The sequence below is a fragment of the Hevea brasiliensis genome, chromosome 7 (assembly GCF_030052815.1).
Source record: "Hevea brasiliensis isolate MT/VB/25A 57/8 chromosome 7, ASM3005281v1, whole genome shotgun sequence".
Taxonomy (NCBI): domain Eukaryota; kingdom Viridiplantae; phylum Streptophyta; class Magnoliopsida; order Malpighiales; family Euphorbiaceae; genus Hevea; species Hevea brasiliensis.
In genome coordinates this window covers 58,358,023-58,377,667 of record NC_079499.1, presented here as the reverse complement: position 1 = coordinate 58,377,667, position 19,645 = coordinate 58,358,023, and the positions used below count along the sequence as shown (strand labels likewise).

Below are 19,645 nucleotides of genomic sequence, written 5' to 3'. Positions count from 1 at the left end.
GCTGTACATGCCATGCAACTGCTGCCTACCCATCATCATTAATCTCTAAACTGGCATGTAATGATCTCAACTCATGTATCAAAGACAAAGGAGTAACTGGTAGACTTGCCATAGTCTTGCGACTTAGGGCGTCAGCCACAACATTAGCTTTCCCTGGCTGATAGTCTATCAGACAATCATAGTCTTTTATCAACTCTAACCATCTCCTCTGTCTCAAATTCAACTCTTTCTGGGTGCCCAAATACTTCAAACTCTTATGATCTGTGTAGATGTAACATTTCTCCCCATACAAATAATGTCTCCAGATCTTAAGAGTAAACACAATGGCTGCAAGCTCCAAATCATGTGTCGGATAATTCCTCTCATGCTATTTTAGCTGGCGTGATGCATAGGCAATGACATTTCGATCTTGCATCAACACACAACCTAACCTGTTGTGAGAAGCATCGCTGTAAACTGTATATTCTTTACCCAGTGTGGGTAAAGTCAGGACTGGAGCCTCTGTCAAACATCTTTTCAATTCATCAAAACTCTGTTGGCATTTATCCGTCAACTGGAATTTTACATCTTTTCTAAGCAGCTTGGTCAATGGAGATGCCAACATGGAGAATCCCTTCACAAATCTACGGTAGTATCCAGTTAAACCCAGAAAACTACGAATTTCTGTGACATTTCTGGGTGGCCTCCAATTAAGGGGCGACTTCAATCTTACTTGGATCTACCTTAATGCCCTCTTCTGATACTACATGCCCCAAGAAAGATATTTCCTTCAACCAAAATTCACACTTCGACAATTTGGCATATAGTTGTTTCTCTCTCAAAGTCTGCAGTACAATCCGTAGATGTCTATCATGCTCTTCTGCATCCCTCGAATAGACCAATATATCATCTATGAATACCACAACAAACTGGTCGAGGTATGGTCTGAAGATAGTGTTCATCAGATCCATAAAGCAAAGGAGCATTAGTTAACCCGAATGGCATAACCAAAAACTCATAATGGCCATAGCGGGTTCTGAAGGCAGTTTTAGAAATACTCTGCTCTTGTACTTTCAGCTGATAATAACCTGATCTCAGGTCAATTTTGGAGAACACAGCTGCACCCCTCAACTGATCAAACAAGTCATCAATACGGGGCAATGGATATCTATTCTTTATTGTCACCTTATTCAACTGCCGATAATCAATACACAAACGAAGAGTGCCATCTTTCTTCTTTACAAACAATACTGGCGCTCCCCAAGGTGACACACTAGGGCGGATAAAGCCCTTGTCAAGCAGTTCTTGCAACTGCACTTTCAACTCTTTCAATTCTGCAGGTGCCATTCTGTATGGTGTTATGGAGATTGGGTCCACACCAGGCATAACATCAATTTCAAACTGCACTTCTCTTTATGGAGGTAATCCTGGTAATTCTTCAGGAAATACATCCGGAAAGTCACATACAGTAGGAATGTCCTCCAATGTTGGACTCCCCACTTGTGTGTCTATCACATGTGCCAAGTACGCCTCACACCCTTTTCTAATCATTTTTCTGGCCAGTGCAGCTGAAATGATGTTTAAAGGCAATAACTGCCTCTCCCCATGTATTACTACATCACCATACTGAGGGAGACCAAAAGTGGTATCTTGATCTGATCCAATCATAGCGTGATGCCTGGCTAACCAATTCATGCCCAAGATAATGTCATAATCTCTGAAGGGCATTTCAATTAAATCAGACAGAAAAGTGTGTCCTTGGATCACCAAAGGACAATCTCTATATAGCCTATTTACTCGGACCTCCTGGCCTAATGGACTAGTTACTAGCACATCATAGTCCATTGGTATACACTGAATAGCAGTAGGACACATCACACTAGCACTAACATACGAATGTGTGGAGCCAGGATCAAATAACACATACACATCTTGGTCAAGGATGGAGAAAATACCAGCTACAACATCTGATGTTTCAGCCTCTTCCCTCTGACGCATAGTATACACTCTGACTGGTGCGCCACTAGGTACTGGCTGGTTAACAGTGCTCTGACTTCCAGGGGTGTTACTAGGACCCCTACCTCTACCTCTACCTCTAGCAGCTGACTGTGACCCTCTGGGTGCAGAGATTTGAGTTGATTCTTCAGGTGTGGCAAAAGATCCAGACCGGCGCGGACTAGTGCAATCCTTAGCGAAATGTCCGCTTCCTCCACAATTAAAGCATGCACCAGTAGCCTTGAAACAAACCGCACCATGAGTTCTACCACACGTTTAACACTGCCGGACCGATAGAGCTCCTCGGGGTGCCTACTGGGTCTGCTGACCAGACTGGGGTGGTCTTTGGCCAGAAAATCTGCCTCTGCCTCTACGGAAGCTAGATCTCCCAAACTGTTTCCTCTTCCCAGAACCACTTCCAGATGCTTGTTCAGTAGTCTTTTCAGGTTTCTCTTTCTCTTGTGAACCCTTCTTCACTGCCCCTTCGGATTCTATCCTTTCTAATTCCAAGGCTTGTGAGATCAATTCAGCAAAATTCTGATGTCTGAAACCCACAACTTGCATTCTCAGACTCTGCTTTAGCCCAAACTCAAACCTTTTGCATCTGTCTCTGGGGGTGGAGACTAAGCTTCCAGCATAGTGGCTTAGCCTCAGAAAATCTCTCTCATATTCTGCTACAGTTCGGTTCCCTTGTTTCAAACTCAAAAATTCTTGTAACTTCATATCCACATATGCATCGGGAACCCATTTCTATCGGAACTCCCTCAAAAAGTCTGTCCATGTCAGCACAGGTGGCTCAACCAGGCTGTGGGGGATGGTCTTCCACCATTCAAACGCATCCCCTTACAACAAGGAAACAGAATACTCAAACTTCAATTCCTCTGTACACTGTAGCTTCCTGAAAACTCGTTCCATTCTTTCCAACCAGCATTACGCCTCGGTGGATCCACAGTGCCTTTAAACTCAGTGGCCCCAAATTTCATCAATTTTTCATACTGCCGAGCTGAGGGCTGTGGTTGGGCTACAGGTATTAGCATCTGAGCTTGGGGTGACACATTACCCGCCATTTGCTGAAAGAAGGCAGCCATCTGCTGTACAAATTGAGCAGGAAACTGCGGTGCTGGAGCAGGAGCTGGAGTGGCTGACCCACTCACATTCTGGAGTGCTGGGGCTTCCCCTTGAACCTCAGCCTCAACAGATTGTTCTTCGGAATGATCTCCTCCTTCCATTCCGTTTTTCACAATTTTCTACTTCCTGAGATCAAACACAAGGAGGTTGGCCTCCATTAGTGCATATTCATGATGTAAATATGTCATATGTATCAATTAAAGACACTTGAGCAGTTGTACTTATCAAAGAAATATTCACATGTTAGTAGTATTCCCTAGAGCATATCATTTAGTATGTATCTTGTACATATTTTTATTAATAAAAGGCATTTCCACTTTTTCGTTTACATAATATATTTATGTGTAATAGAAAAGGTCCATTGATATTTTGTTAGAAATATTATTCTTAAGTTGTTAAGAATATGAGTGACAATATTTCTAGCACGAAGTATCATAAATAGGTTCACAATCGAGGATACATCATAATAAGGACATGACTTATCCAAAAAGATTGTATTCATGTTTGTTCCCAAGTTATTTATATGAGATATAAATAAGATGGAATGGTGAGTCTCATGCCATATAACAAACATGATATGCACTTATAAATGATAAGTAGGCCGAACCAGTGACACTTATGACAAGCATATGGAGTTTACTCTTGTCAATGTTTTGTCATAAATCATATCAGTGCATATAATCTTTAGACCTGAGATAGCACAATTATCTTGTATATAGGTAGTTTGAGTTTGATACTGCTTTCATACTTGTGTATGGGTATATGGGCATGTGTTGGCTCCTACTAGTTATATATGGAGGTAGGTGTTGATCAAGATGGAATATGTTCCTCTAAGTAAATAGAGATAAAATCCTATGTTCATTTAATTTTTCTTGATGTTTCAAGTTCCTGGCCAGGACAGATAGATTTATTCAGAAAAGATTTTCTAAGAGTTTCTGATGAGAAAATCTTTTTAATCAAGAACTGGAATTAAAAGAGAACATAATATTCATAGCAAATAGAGTTTGACATAAACCATGACTCCAGCTTGAGTTGGGATTTTGTAACAGAGAGATTCTAGTGAATGGTAACATATGATTATAGGTTCATTTAAGGTAAACCTTATTACTAATTGGGTGGCCATGGCATGCTATGCTAGGTATTAATCATGGTCTATGAGGTTCATAAAATGATTTAGAGAAATCATTTATGGTAAGAAAGAGTTCTGATGATATTAAGAGTTGATATCATGTCTCATTGCCAATTAGTGATGAGCCTAGTAAGTCACACACATACACAAGTTATCACCTAATTAAATATGATTTAATTAATTAATTAAAGAGTTTAATTGATTAATTAAATAGGTTTGGTTTGCAATTAGTTTGCAAAGTCCCTAGCATGACTTGAAACCAAATCTAGATTATTGGATGTATAATATAAGTTAAATTTATATTTAAAGTGTTTAAATATGAATTTAATTAATGAGAAATTAATTAATAGAGATTAATTAATTAATTTATATTTGATATAAATTAATTAGAAGAAAAAAATAATTATTTTGGGTTGAGAACTCAAAATTAAGACACAGGGGCATTTTGGTCATTTTGCAGTGTGACACGTGGCACCATGAGATGGTGACACATGGCATAACACATAAGCTTGCCAAATGTTTTTAATCATGTAAGATGATTAAAATCAAGATTACATATAGGTTTGACACTTGGCACAATGTGATTGGGTCACTTAAACCTAGAGCTAATCAAAGGGTGACATGTGGCAAGGGTTTAATGTGTTAACCTAGCTATTTAAGTATTGTTATGAGAAAATAAAATACAACCAGCAGCCACACTCCTTGGTCACGCCATTTTGCAGCCCTCCCTCTATTCTTCTTTATCTCTCATCAATTCAAAGAGATTAGCCATCAATCTCTTGAATTAAGAACACTAGAAATTGTTTCTAGTATTCTGTTTACATCTCTAATCTCTTAAAAGGCAGAACTTGAATTTCTAATTAATAGAAAAGGCTTTAGAAGCTGTTCAAGGGCTGCCATAGGTGTTCTTGGTGTGGACAAGCTAGAGGGACAACATCTGGTGTCCTGAAGACGAATCTCAAAGGCGCAGACACGCTGCAGTGCATCAAGAGGTTAGTGTAATCGTTCTTGATTTAATCTAGGGTTCTAAAATTAATCTGATTAATTTTAAAATCTTAAATGGAAAATACATATCCAAAAACATATTAAAAGAGTTTTAATATGTTGTTTATCATTGAAATTAAATAGATAAAAATAAATCTTGCATGATGCATGTGACCTTAGGTGAAAATTTTTGAATTCAATGGTATAAACTTGTGTTTTTCACGCTTCCGTTCCTTCATCACATACATAGTCAAAATTTATTGCAAAACCATGCTCTGATACCACTAAAACATATCACACCTTACCCCTTCGTAAGGCATAACATGATCCCGTAGAATACTTAATGAACTACCAAACTTCACCTACCGATAACTCATTAAGTACCCTACAAGGGATTTTAAAACAATTTTCTTACATTTTGGAAGTGGTGAGCATTTTAGTGAGAATTAAAAACCATTTATTCAAAGCTTAAGGACTAGTAAAAATTTTTGTCCATTTAAATTTTGCTGCAAATTTTATAAAAATTTTGACAGAGTTCCCTTTGTATTTTGAGAAACCAGTTCTTTAAAGACCTGTAAAAAGCACTTCCAAAATATTTCACAACTCCCAATCTCCAATAAAACTCAAATCAACCCAATTCATATCACTTCAAGGCAATTTCCACAATTTAATCAAATTTGGTCATCACAAAATTTTTAAAACTTCATTAACAAGGCATAAAGCAGAAAATTCATATTTACAAATATTTCTTTCGGCTCCCTGACCTAATTATTTGACTGACTTAACAGTTCTTTTTCGTGATTTTCTCTTTTCCACTGTGTTTATAAGGGTCCTAAGGACCGCAGCGTCACTTTTTACGGTTCGAAATTTGAGTTTAAAATGACTTCGCAGTCGTTCCCGAGGAGGTCACTCATCGCTGTGACTCTCTCTTCTTATGTTCTATTTTTCTTATTTATAGTTAACTAATTAAACATTACTAATTATTTGTGTTTATGGCTTCTCAAATTGTCTTAAGTGTGGCCCTAGTCCCATTAATTGTCCGGACCAACACTGGTCACCGAAACAGTGAAATATACTAGGCTATGCAACGGGGGTGTTACATACATTTCCTCCCATACAGTGCTTCATACGGAGCCATTTGAATGCTAGCTTGGTAGCTATTGTTGTGTGCGAATTCTGCCAGTGGGAGATATCTATCCCAACTCCCCTCAAACTCAATGACACAACTCCTTAGCATATACTCCAGGATCTGACATATATTTCATGTTATTGTTATCATTTCAGTTCAATATTTGCATTAGTTCAATTGGTTTCAGTTGTTTACCTGGATTACTCTTTTTGATTGCCCATCTGTCTGAGGATGGAAAGCCGTGCTAAAGCAGAGTTGTGTGCCCAAGGCTTCTTGCAACTTTTTCCAAAATCTCGATGTAAACCTTGGGTCTCGGTTAGATATGATGGAAAGTGGGATTCCATGCAGCCTAACTATCTCACTGATATACAATTCTACTAGCTTCTCCATTGAGTAGTCAGTCCTAACTGGCAGAAAATGTGCTGACTTCGTCAATCTGTCCACTATCACCCACACTGCATCATGCTTCCTTTGGGTGAGAGGTAGACCACTAACAAAATCCATAGTGACCCGGTCCCATTTCCATTCAGGTATGTTTATAGGCTGTAACAAACCCGATGGAACTTGATGTTCTGCCTTAACTTGCTGACATGTCAAGCATTTAGTCACATAGTCAGCTATATCCCTCTTCATACCAGGCCACCAATAATGAGGCTTCAAATCATTATGCATTTTTGTGCTCCCCGGGTGCATAGCATAAACACTCGTGTGTGCTTCTTTCAGAATACTAGTCTTCAGTTCCCCATCATCTGGTACACACACTCTTCCTCTGTAGTATAGACACCCATCTGCTTTCACCTCATATTCAGTTTCCTTCCCCTCAGGAATTTTAGCCATAATTGCCATTAGTTTTTCATCTGCCTTCTGCCCATCTTGTATTTGCTGTAGTAGGGTTGGCCTCACTTGCAACTCAGCCAAAATAGCTCCATCTTGAGCTAAGGACAGACAGGCATTGAGTGATCTTAAAGCTGTGATGGACTTCCTGCTCAAAGCATCAGCAACTACATTTGCCTTCCCAGGATGATAATCTATCACACAATCATAGTCCTTTAGGAACTCAATCCATCGCCTCTGTCTAAGATTGAGCTCCTTCTGGGTTGGCAAATATTTTAGACTCTTGTGGTCTGTATAGATGTAGCATTTTTCACCATATAAATAATGCCTCCATATCTTCAGTGCGAAGATAATCGCTGCTAACTCCAGGTCATGAGTAGGGTAGTTCTGTTCATGTGGCCTTAACTGCCTGGAAGCATAGGCGACCACTTTCCCCTCTTGCATCAATACACACCCTAGCCCATTATGTGAGGCATCACTGTAGACCACAAAGTCCTTTCCCGACACTGGCTGTGTTAACACTGGTGCCTCTGTCAACATAGCCTTTAACCTCTCAAAACTAGCCTGACATTTGTCATTCCAGTTAAATCTGACATTCTTGTGTAACAACTTGGTCATTGGAGCAGCTATTAAGGAAAATCCCTTCACAAATCTTCTGTAATACCCAGCTAGCCCCAAGAAACTTCTGACCTCAGTTGTATTTCTGGGAGGCTTCCATTCCATCACTGCTTCTATCTTTTTGGGATCCACTCTAATCCCCTCTGCTGATACTATGTGTCCAAGGAAAGAGATTTCACTCATCCAGAAGTCACACTTGGACAACTTAGCATACAGCTTCTTTTCTCGCAGGGTTTGCAGAACAATCCTCAAATGTTCATCATGTTCTTCCTTGGTCTTGGAATACACCAGAATATCATCAATAAATACCACTACAAACCGATCTAAGTATGGATGAAAGATACGGTTCATAAGGTCCATAAATGCTGCTGGTGCATTTGTTAACCCAAACGGCATCACTAGAAATTCATAGTGCCCATACCGGGTTCTGAATGCAGTTTTTGACACATCTGCATCCTTTACCCTCAACTGATGATATCTTGATCTGAGGTCAATTTTTAAAAATACACCGGTTCCCTTCAACTGATTAAACAGATCGTCAATTCTGGGCAATGGATATTTATTCTTCACAGTTACTTTATTCAACTGCCGGTAATCAATACACAATCTCAAAGTTCCATCCTTTTACTTCACAAACAGCACCGGAGCTCCCCATGGTGACACACTGGGGCGTATGAACCCCTTATCAAGCAACTCTTGCAACTGAGTTTTCAACTCCCTCAATTCAGTGGGTGCCATCCTATAAGGAGCAATGGAAATGGGTGTTGTACCTGGCATTACCTCAATAGCAAACTCGACTTCCCTTTCTAGTGGTAAAGCAGGCAACTCTTCGGGAAATACATCTGGGAAGTCTCTTACTGTGGGTATATCATTCAGGTTTGGCTTAGCTTGCCTAGTATCAACCACGTGTGCTAGGTAAGCTTCACAGCCTTTTCTCATCATTCTTCTTGCAATCAGTAATGAGATAACATTGACAGAAATCATCCTTTCACCCACAACAGTGATCTCATTACCCTCAGAAGTTTTCAGAAAAATTCTATTTAATTTACAATCAACTATTGCCTGATGACGTGACAACCAGTCCATTCCCAAAATCACGTCAAACTCATGGAAGGACAATTCAATTAGATCTGCCGAGAATTCATACCCCTGAATCCTCAACGGGCAACCTTTATACACCTTATTCACTATCACACTATGGCCTAGTGGATTTGTGACCAGAATGTTTTGATCACTCTCCTCTACTGGAACTCCTCTCTCTATGGGTAGTTTGATGCAAATGTAGGAATGAGTGGATCCTGAATCCACCAATGCATGTACAGAAGTGTTGTAGAGGGAAAACGTACCCCTGATGACATCCGGGGCATCTTGCTCCTCTTGATCTCTGATGGCATAAGCCCTGGCTGGTATTCTAGTGTCTGGCCTCTCAGTTGACTCGGATGCAGGCCTCAGTGATGGACAAGCTACCTCAGGTTTACTAGGTTTCCTACCCCTTTGTAGTGCAGGAGCAGGTCTGTCAGTTTGTGTTGGAGCAACAGTAGTAGTCCACTTCGGACAATTCTTGATCTGGTGTTCTGTAGATCCACACCGCAAGCATGCACCGGTCACTCGCCAACAATTGCAACTCAATTGTTGGATAGGTTCTGGTCATAATTTGGGGTAGGTTTCTTCATAAAAGTTGTTGGTCTACATCTCAGCTTATTACTGGAAAAATTTCAGGTCAATTGGACCTTTCTAAATTGAGTTATGGCCAAATGAACAATCACACTGTTCATTTGGTCATTCTGCAAAAATAGCCTGCAGGTCACCCGGATTTGAGTAAGTTTTTGGTCTACTTGGTTTGGTTTTATGGGCATGGTTTCTTCACCAAAGTTGTGCCATTTTGTGTCTAGTTTCATGTCCAATTGGGCAAACACCAATTGAACCTCTACAATTTAAGTTATGGCAGTCCAAACAGGCTAGACTCACATCCAAACCTGCAGGTCACATAAGGCAGCCACTCCAACCTCAAATCCCACAACCCAATTCACTTCATTTTTTATTCAAACCAAACCAAATGGTCACTAATTGACCATTAAAACCTACTCCCATCATCACAAGATCAAAGTCTCATTCTTCAACCCAAACCCTAACTCAACATTTCAAAACCATGCATTATCATTGCATTTATCAATTCACTTATAAGATACACATTAAGGGCAGCCATACTAGCATGTTAACTCCCCAAAAATCATTACCATATTACCCTAGCCATGGCTGCCAAAATTTAGGGTTAACATACCAATGGTGTTTCATCAAATTTCTTTGTCATTTACACATATTTATAGTTCTTAAATATGAAATTAAAGTGAAATTCAAGGTTTAGGTCACTAACCTCTTAGGGAGTGAATTTCCCACTTGCTCAAAGTCTTGGTTTCCTTTTCTTTTTGCTCCCACAAGAATCACCAAGATGATAGAATGGATTTTTGTGTTGGTAATTAGGGTTTTTAGTGGAAGAAAGCTAGGGAAATGGAGGTTTAGAAGTTTGTTAATGGTGGTTATGGTGAAATGGTTCACGGCAAGAGGAAGAAAAAAAGAAAGAGAAGTCTGATTTTCTCCATTTTCCAGCCTATTTGACCTCTTTTAAGTTAGTTTATGCCATGTGTCAATACTTGAGTGGGTGAAGGCACACTAATGACATCATGTGATGTCATAAATTCCCATTTAATTCATTTTTTTTCTTTTCTTTTCTACTCATTTTCAATTCAATTTTTAATAATATTTACTCACATTTTATGTCATAATAATTATTTACTTAACTGGACAAGTCGGCCAAAAATCACCTCTGAAGGCGAAATGACCAAAATGCCCTCCGTTTGGCTTAACGGGCCAAAATTGTCTGTACAGATTGAAAAATTTTTCTAAGTATTTTCTTGGCATTCTAATGCCATAAGAACCTCAATAACCCTTCTCTGGAGTCCCAAAAATTATTTTATAATTTTTCCCCTGTGTCTAGGGCTCCTAGTTGCGAGAACCGCAACTTCTCACTAAGTTACCCATCGCTAGGGCACCGGCTCATTTAACTTGGTTGTATTTTATTTCTAAAATTTTTTCTAAATTTTTCTTATTAATATTTGAGTTAATTATGGTTCCTTACTTAAGTTTAAATATTTTTCCGGATGTTCTAGCTGTCCGGACCGACACTGGTCACCGGAACAGTAGAATGTACGGAGTTGCTACAGGGAGGGTGTTACAACTATCTCTTTTCTTAGAGCTTGGATGTGAGAGAATCGAAGGCCCAAAACTTGAATCTACTCTCCCAAATTTTTAAGTGGAAGAATCGACCTCCAGATTTTGAAAAACCTAAGAAAATCTCTTCAAAGAACTCCTTATATGCTTTAGCAGTTGAGACAGAGAGAAGAAGAGAAAACCCAAGTGTTTTTGGACCCCTTAAGGTCGAGAGATTTTTGGTTGCTGAAGTCTATTCTGTCCAAGAGGGATATTTGACCAGGAAAGGGGACTTCAGCTGCTGAAAGTCTATCCTTCGATTGTCGAAGTTCTTTCTGCTAAAACACACACTTATAAAAACTTTTACAAAATAAAACTTTTAAAACATTTTTATTTTTAAATGCATTTCAAACATCTCAAACACACATATATAAACATATACACATACACTTCAACCCCCATTCCCTTATCTGTGGAACCTTTGAATTTGCTAGAATATTTCATTTACGATAGAAATTCCGACGTTAGAAAATGGTGGTTATTACTCTAAGACATTTAAAGAATATTTTCTTATAATGGGTCTTAGTTGTATTAATGTATAATGTATTGGCTTTGACACTATGTGCTCATTGATGTGTTTTTGACATACATTAAAATATTTTCTGTTTCTCATGACTGTGCACGTAATATTTTGAGTGAATGATAACAAGAAAAATTATTTCAAGACATTATTGTAGACCATGATGTGATATATATATATATATATATATATATATATATATATATATATATATGAGCTGGTCTTCTCTTTACCCATAAGGCTGCACACACATTTTTTTTTTATAAAGTTAGAGATATTAGCATCATCTCAAGAAAGTTTAGCAACACTAAAGTTTTGTGCGTGAATTAAGAAGAGTCAAGAGGGAGAAATCAATTTATTGAATTAAATGGTCTCTTTCGATTATTATCATGACTCAATTATACTTTGCATCAAATACACTTACCTAATCCTTGATAATTTATTTATTCAATATCTATTGTTAGGGTGATAGTTGAATCTTATATTTATGATTTATATTATATTTATGATTGTTATGGTCTATTAAGAATGGTTTTAAATTATATTTTATGTTCTCTCATATTTCCTCTGGTATAATTAGCACTATAATTATTAATAATATCATATGGCCATTGAGGAGGTAATTTTAATCATATTGTTACGTAGCATTACACTTTAGAGTCTATTCCCTACTATTATAAATAACAGATAAAAGTTTTAAATTTACTAGTAATTTTAATTTCTAAACTGAATTAATTCACTAACATTTCATTAATCGTATCTTTATAGTACATTTAGATTTTAATAGTGTTAGAGAATGTAATGAAATATTTATTTTTAAATATTAATTAATATTTGTAATATAAAATAATTAACTACTCTTTTATGGTATCATATTAAATGCCGACATGAATTTTGTTTTAAAATAACATATAGATTGTGCTAGCAATTTAGAGTTTTAGTGAATTCCTTAAAAAATTTGGTCGGAATTAGATAAATTGTAAAAGTTGTATATAATTAACAAAATTAAAACAATTAAATATAGTTATAAACTCAATAAAAATTTAAATTTTTAAATTTTATTTTAAAAATTGGATTGCGAATTATTAATTTTTTTTCTTGTATAATTTTAATAATAATGAAAAAGAGAAACGAGAAATTTTTTTTTATTAAAATAGTAATATGAAATAAATAAATTTATTTTGAAAATAATTTAAAAATATTTAATTTAAAAGCTCACCATTTTATTGTCTTAATTTGACTAGTTGCCTCATTCTAAAAAAATAAATAAATAAAAAGCTGGTTTTACATCTGATTTCAAGAAGAGATTATTATTATTATTATTATTTTCGTGGAAACGGTTACTTGAATTTACCGTAAAAGTTACTGGCGTGAAAATTCCTGTCTACCAAACAACTGGCAGGAAGAGTGAAAAAAGGCTTGGTTGAGGTGCACAGTGGCGTGCCCCCACTTGTCTGTGGCATTGCCAACACAGCCAACATAAGGTGTCAGCGACTTGGGCTTCGCTCTGCCACTATAGTGACTATGAATCCCTGAGGCAGCTTCACTTCTATTCCATGCCATGACAATGGAGGCATCTATCAGTGGCTCTTTTGATAAAGAATGAAGATTAATTTTAATGAAAACCCAAAAAAGGAGAAAGATAAGACCCATTAATTAGTGGGATTCTCATTCTTATCCCACCAATAACACTCGCACGTAGCGCTCTCATATTCTCCCCTATTGGCCTTCCCAGAATTTCTTTTTTCTTTTTTCTTTTTTCTTTGCCTTTTCCTTTTCCTTCTCTTCTCAAATGCTTTGTGGGTCCCTTGCACTAATGCACGATCTATTTCGCATTCTTATTATCACAATATTCAACTTCCTCTTCTTCTTCTCCTTTCTGATTCGTGGTGGGTTACATTTGCAATGGCCATGGCTAAAACTGAAGCAGGTATACTTTCATCTTCTTGAACTTGCATATGCTATTTAGGCTCCTACTTTCTGATGGGTATTGATTTTGCTCCCGTTTTACTGTTGCAAATAAAAAGCTTACTAAGTGAGCAAGCTACTCCATGTTATTGTTTCTCTCCTATTTTGGGTATGTATATATGTGTCTCTGTGTGTTAGCGACTTTGTCGTTGCAACCTAGTTGAATTGATGGGAGTATGGAACATGAAATTGGGAAACTCTCTTTCAAAGTGATGAGCAGTTTGGTCGTACTATCTGGTTTGTCGCTAATCACATGTACAAAAAGAAACAAATCAAACTATTTAGTTATGTAAATATAAATAGTGGCTGTCCCATTGAGCAATTCAATACGGCAACAGAATAGAAAATAAAGAAAGAAAAGAAAAATCCCTTATCTTAATTTATTAAACAGGCAAATTAAGTTAGCAATTGGAGTTGGCTTAATTGCTACATATGAAGATTATTATAGGTGAGGCTCAATCTTCTCTGAAGAATGAAAATAAAATAAAATAAAATAAAAGCCTTGTAGTTCTACCATAGCCCAATGGGACAGAAGGAAATATATGTTTTTGTTTGTGGACGCAAAAAGGAAAATCTTACCTTGTTTCTTCATTGTAAACTTTAATATTATTTTATTGCTTCAAATTTTTTGTCATTTTCCCATTTGTTCCATTACCAACCTAGCAGATTTTATAAGGGGGCATGGGTGACTGATGTTAAAAGGTCACTGTGGTCCTCACTGTCTATCATACTGAATTTGGTAGGGACATTTTACCTTTTCCTTTTTCATGTTTCTTAGGCAATTGCATAATTAAATTAGAAGGGTGCAAATTACCCTATGTTCGAACTAAAATGCAAGTTTCAATATAATATTTTGTGATAAAGAAGTAGTACTTTGTAGTTCCAAAACTTGTGAAAAAAGGTTGTTCTTGTCTGCTAAGTAAATTGATTAGAACATTGTGCATTTACATGTAAGAAGATTAATTTGCAGTTTAATAAACCATGACAAAAGTCGTTAGCATGATTAATTAATAATCTCTTTGGCATTTTGGTAACTGGTAATCAATAATAAGCAATCTCTTTGGCATTGAGCTTTTAGGAGAAAGGGCTTTTTTTTTTGTGCCTAAGCAGATGGGTATTCCAGCAACACTAATAATTCTTCTATCCTTTGACCCTGCTCTATGAGCTGTAAGAATGCTGAATGCTTGTACTTATAGGTCCAGAGGGTTTTATGATTATTTGATAGGAAAATGCTCTTTTGTACAAGTAGAGATTTGTAACAACTGCATTGGAGTGAGAGGTCACATCAGTTTGGCTGGAAGGAACGCTTGAAGTCATGTCACTTTCCTATAGCATCACTGATTTCATGGTCTTCCTTATGGTGGGATTGAAATCACATGAAGATTATTTTTCCCAATGCCAGCATCATAGATCACAAAATACACATAGTTGAGTTTGTAAATTTGCCATTAATCAATTGTTCTCTTATCTTTTCATGCCTAAATTTGAGATGACAATGGCATGTTGGAGATGAAGCCTCCTTGGTGGAAGCAATATGTAGAGGGAAATATTTTGCTGTTTGGTGCAGTGTATTGATATTAAGAAGGCGGCCACACCCACCCCCAAAAAAAAAAAAACCAAACAACACACCCCCCCCTCCCCCCGCCTTTTTTTCCCCTCAAAATAAAGCTTCCCATCAATATCTTCTTTTTGCCTTGCTCCAGAGGGGCATATGACGTGTTTGATTTATTACCATGACGTGTGTCTCTTTAGTTTAATTGTTCTTTATATTCCTAATTCAAAAGCATTAGCTTTTTGGCTTTTAATTTTCGATATAACATTATGATATAAGTCTTTTAGTGATGCCTATATGCTGTATGCTGTTTCCATCATAATACAAGTGTCGGTCATAGTTTTGTCTGCCCATTTAATTTTAAAATTATGTACATTTTCGGGAGAAAATAGCTTAATTTTAATCTTTTTTACACCTTGGTATAAACATCCTTTTCTTTGTTCTTAGAATGTCAAAATGGTGGCAAGAGGTTTGCGGGTGAACGTCTCTTCGAGACAAAAAAGAGTTATATGATCGGAGCCTTTTCAATTTGGCAACCTCTAAAGCTAGTGGCATACTGTCTTGTACTCCTTAGTTTTCTAAGCATTGGTTATCCCTCCAATGGGCCTGACCTTGAAGGTTTGGTTTAATCTAGCTATTGCTTTTATTAGCGAAAATTTTTGTCATGTAGATGATCTTATTTTGCCATCGGTATGATTTGAATGGTTCTACATTTTCAAATTTTTCTTGCATAATTATTGAGACATTTTTCATTATAGTGAATGATAATTTTCAATGATTCTAGGGCCTCAATGTCAATGGTGCTTACTTCAGAATTAGCATTTTTTTTTTGGTCAAAGAATTAGCAAATTTACATGTGCTTTGTGGTTACCAATGATTTTTTATTTCTATAATACTTCTTTTTGTCTATTTGATTAATATGCTATTATTTAATTTTAATAAAAGTAGATGGAAAACTATTTGTTTTTTGAAAACTTAAGTATTTAAATTAATATAGGCTTGCTGAAATTCATTGAAATGATAAAGTAAACAATCACCTGTTTTAATAATACATATTAAGTTAATGGTAGTTAAAATAAAAAATATGAATTGTGAATTTCTAATAATATATGGTCTACTATTCTAAGGAAACTTGAGTTCATTGATTTTTTTTTTTTTTTTGCACTTTCTAATAATAGGTACTTGTCAAAAGAACCTTTTTTTTTTTTTATTAAATCACATTTGGCGTTTGTGAAAGATTCTTTTCTTTAGTTGAACTTTGTGAAAGATTCAATGACAACATGAATGTTTCTTTTTTTTTGTTCCACACTTCTTATTTCACTATTGAGTGGTATATTGTTAAGTAGTTCATAATGAAAAAGGTAATAAATTTTAATTCAAAAGAGAGGGTCTTGTTGGAAGGATTTTTATATTGAAGGGCAGCAAAGCTCTGTGTGTGTGTGTGTGTAAACAGGTTGAATTTATTTGCATTGAGCTTGCCTAAGCCTAAGTTGGGCGCAAAATCATTTACCAAACTCAGTCTAGTTCAGGCTCATATAAAAATGACTCTAAAGCTATGGGGTAATTGGTTTTCAGAACAACCATGATATGTGGGCCCAAGGATGCCTACTCCTTTCACATCGTCTTTGATCCTTCGTTACATTTTACTTGTACATATCTATCATATGGCAAATTTCCCCTTATTTTCATTTTTAAAAAAGGCATTGTCTAGACTATTGATGGCTGCTACTAGCCAGCTTGCATCATATGTTAATGCCAAGTTTCAACTCTTACTACTGCATAGGTGAAGCTTTGGTTGAGCTTCTAAAAGCACTCAATGACTCCAGTGGCCGAATAAAAGATTGGAATTATTATTTGGTGAGCCCTTGCTTTAGTTGGTCTCATATCACTTGCAGAAATGGAAGTGTCACATCCCTGTAAGTGCATTCATTTGGATGATGCTTCTGTTATTTTTAAGGGATTGAAATGAATGTTTTGATTATTTTTGTACTAGATTTTTACTTGAAGCTAAGTTGATTAACAGTACAATGCATTTATAGATTTTTATTTGAAGCTAAGTTGATTAACAGTAAATGTATTTACTTTGTGAATGTACTAATTTGTAGGAGCTTGGCATCAAATGGATTTTCAGGAACTCTTTCACCTGCAATTACCAAACTGAAGTTCTTGGTTAGCTTGTAAGTTCCTAAGTTGGCATTCTTGATGGGTGAAATTGAATTGTGTGCTTAATGAACAATATTATAGAAACAAATAAATCAGGAAAATGCTTTCAGCAAAGTTAAGCTAGAAGCGTCAGTCTCAAACGGAGCTTCTTTTGGTTTGAGTTTGTACTAAAAAAATTATAACAAGATAGAATTTGATAATTTCAGTGAAAGCGGTGGATTGAAAAATACTTGAAGAGCAAGAAAATAGTACGTGATATAGGAATAATCACATTAATTTTTAAAATGTAGTGAAAAAGTAACAAATATTAAGTTACGCACCTGCACACGACTTCAGCTGGACTTTGGCCATTTTTCTTTCTACATAGATATGTTAGATTGTAGCCCTAACAATAGATATTCCAGAGAGGAAAATAGAAGAAATAATAGAATAAGAGAGAGAGAGAGAATTTTAGAGAGAAGATAGAGAATATTATTGATAAGAATTCAGAATGCCTAATATAGGTATTTCAACTCCCTTTTATAACTGATTCCCCTCCAATTCGCTAATAGCTGCTCTAAATAACTAACAACTGTCACTACTCATAGTTTCCTTCCAAAACAATTAATAACTACTCAATAGACCTAAAAAACTTTCCTTCCACAATTCTAATATGCTCTACTAGCCCAATTACATATTCCTTTCCTTATTTCTATATTTTCTTCTTCTCTGTGTAACAATACCCTCTCCATTAGAGCATTCTTGACCCCAAAAATGTTGGAAGTCAGGAAATTAAGTGTGGATAAATGTGGTATCTTCCCAAGTAGCATCCTTAGCTGACACTTTGAACCATAATTTCTTTCTTTCTTTCTTCCTTCCTTCCTTCCTTCCGTTTTTTTTCCTTTTCATCTTCTAATATGATTAGATTGGAGAATTGTAGCAGATGTCAACTGCCCTTGGTTGCCAATGAATGAAATCATAGGTTGTGAGAAAAGATTAGGTCTAACCTTCCATTTGAGAAAAGAAACACGAAGTTATGAATTCTTAATTGACAAAGAGCTAACTTTCTTTCTTTCTTTTCTCCAAATTTCCAATTTTTGTTCCTTTAAGATCACCATATCACTTGATGTCTAGCCATAAATGGAGGCCATCTCATACTTTTCCTTAACATTTTCAGCAAAAGGAAAAATGCTCTCTGCAGAATTCTTTTTATCAATTTTCATAACTGTTATGGAAAGTCAATCACTATATTATTTCTCTATATATTCTGTATTCTATATTCCTATTTAGGATTTCTTATTTAGGATTTCTTTCTAATTAGTAGAACACAATTATAGGAATCAATTGTATATATATACCCATGTACAGATTAATTGAAATTAAGGAGAATCATCTCTTTATACATGGTATCAGAGCAGGTCATTTATTTAGGGTGATTATTTGTTCTCACTACCCAGCTCAGGAGAGACCTTGGTCGCCGACTGGCCGTTTCGACTCCGATCAACATCACCGGCGTCGCCTTAACTCCCCCACTGTGTGCTGTTGCCTGATCCAGTACACCATTAAAGGACTTCTGAGGTTTGGCTCTCAGATCCTATTTTGGTATTTACTTGATTTGTGATTTTGAGTTATTTTGCTGCTGTAAGCACTTTGGATTAGCGTTTCGGTTAGTTTTCTTTGTCTTAACAAATGACAGACAATAAGAATGTTATTTCTGATGTGATTCCGGTGATGACTAAGATCACAAAACACAAATTTAATGGTTCGAATTACCTGGAGTGGAGTAAGATTGTTAGGGTCTATTTGCGTAGCATTGATAAGGATGATTACCTTACTAAAGATCCACCTACGGATGATACACGACAAACTTGGCTAAGGGAGGATGCTCGATTATTTTTGTAGCTTCGGAACTCGATTTACAGTGAGGTAATTAGTTTAATTAATCACTATGAATTTGTTAAGGAATTGATGGATTACTTAGATTTTCTGTATTCTGGTAAAGGGAATATCTCCCGTATTTATGATGTTTGTAAGGCATTCTACCGTGCTGAGAAAGAGGATAAGTCTCTCACAGCTTATTTTATGGATTTTAAACAGGTATATGAGGAACTTAATGTATTGTTGCCTTTTAATCTTGATATGAAAGTTCAGTAGGCCCAACGGGAACAACTGGCTGTTATGAGTTTTCTTGCAGGCCTTCCTTCAGAGTATGAGACTGCTAAATATCAGATTCTCTCCAGTTCTGAGATTTTCTCTTTGTATGAGACGTTCACACGGGTTCTTCGTACAGAGAGTACCCAATCTTCACAACTTGCCTGTAGTGCTCTTATTAGCTATAATCCAAATGGACAACAGGGTAATAGAAGAGGAAGTAGAGGAGGAATTACAGGCAACAGAAGT

At 36.4% G+C, this 19,645-nt stretch overlaps 1 protein-coding gene across 3 annotated transcripts in view; it reads left to right on the top strand.

The window, feature by feature from the left end:
- The first annotated feature begins 13,141 nt into the window (after positions 1-13,141).
- LOC110660402 (probable LRR receptor-like serine/threonine-protein kinase At5g63710) overlaps positions 13,142-19,645 on the top strand; it is a 42,479-nt gene continuing 35,975 nt past the window's right edge. For 2 of the 3 annotated variants that reach the window (XM_021818718.2, XM_021818715.2), the window contains exons 1-4: positions 13,143-13,513; positions 15,551-15,721; positions 16,887-17,019; positions 17,209-17,280. In XM_021818718.2, the coding sequence (XP_021674410.2) occupies positions 13,489-13,513; positions 15,551-15,721; positions 16,887-17,019; positions 17,209-17,280 (401 nt within the window). In that variant the 5' untranslated portion in view covers positions 13,143-13,488. Of the gene's footprint in view, positions 13,514-15,550; positions 15,722-16,886; positions 17,020-17,208; positions 17,281-19,645 lie in introns of all 3 variants that reach the window. The other variant, XM_021818716.2, reaches the window with a different exon arrangement.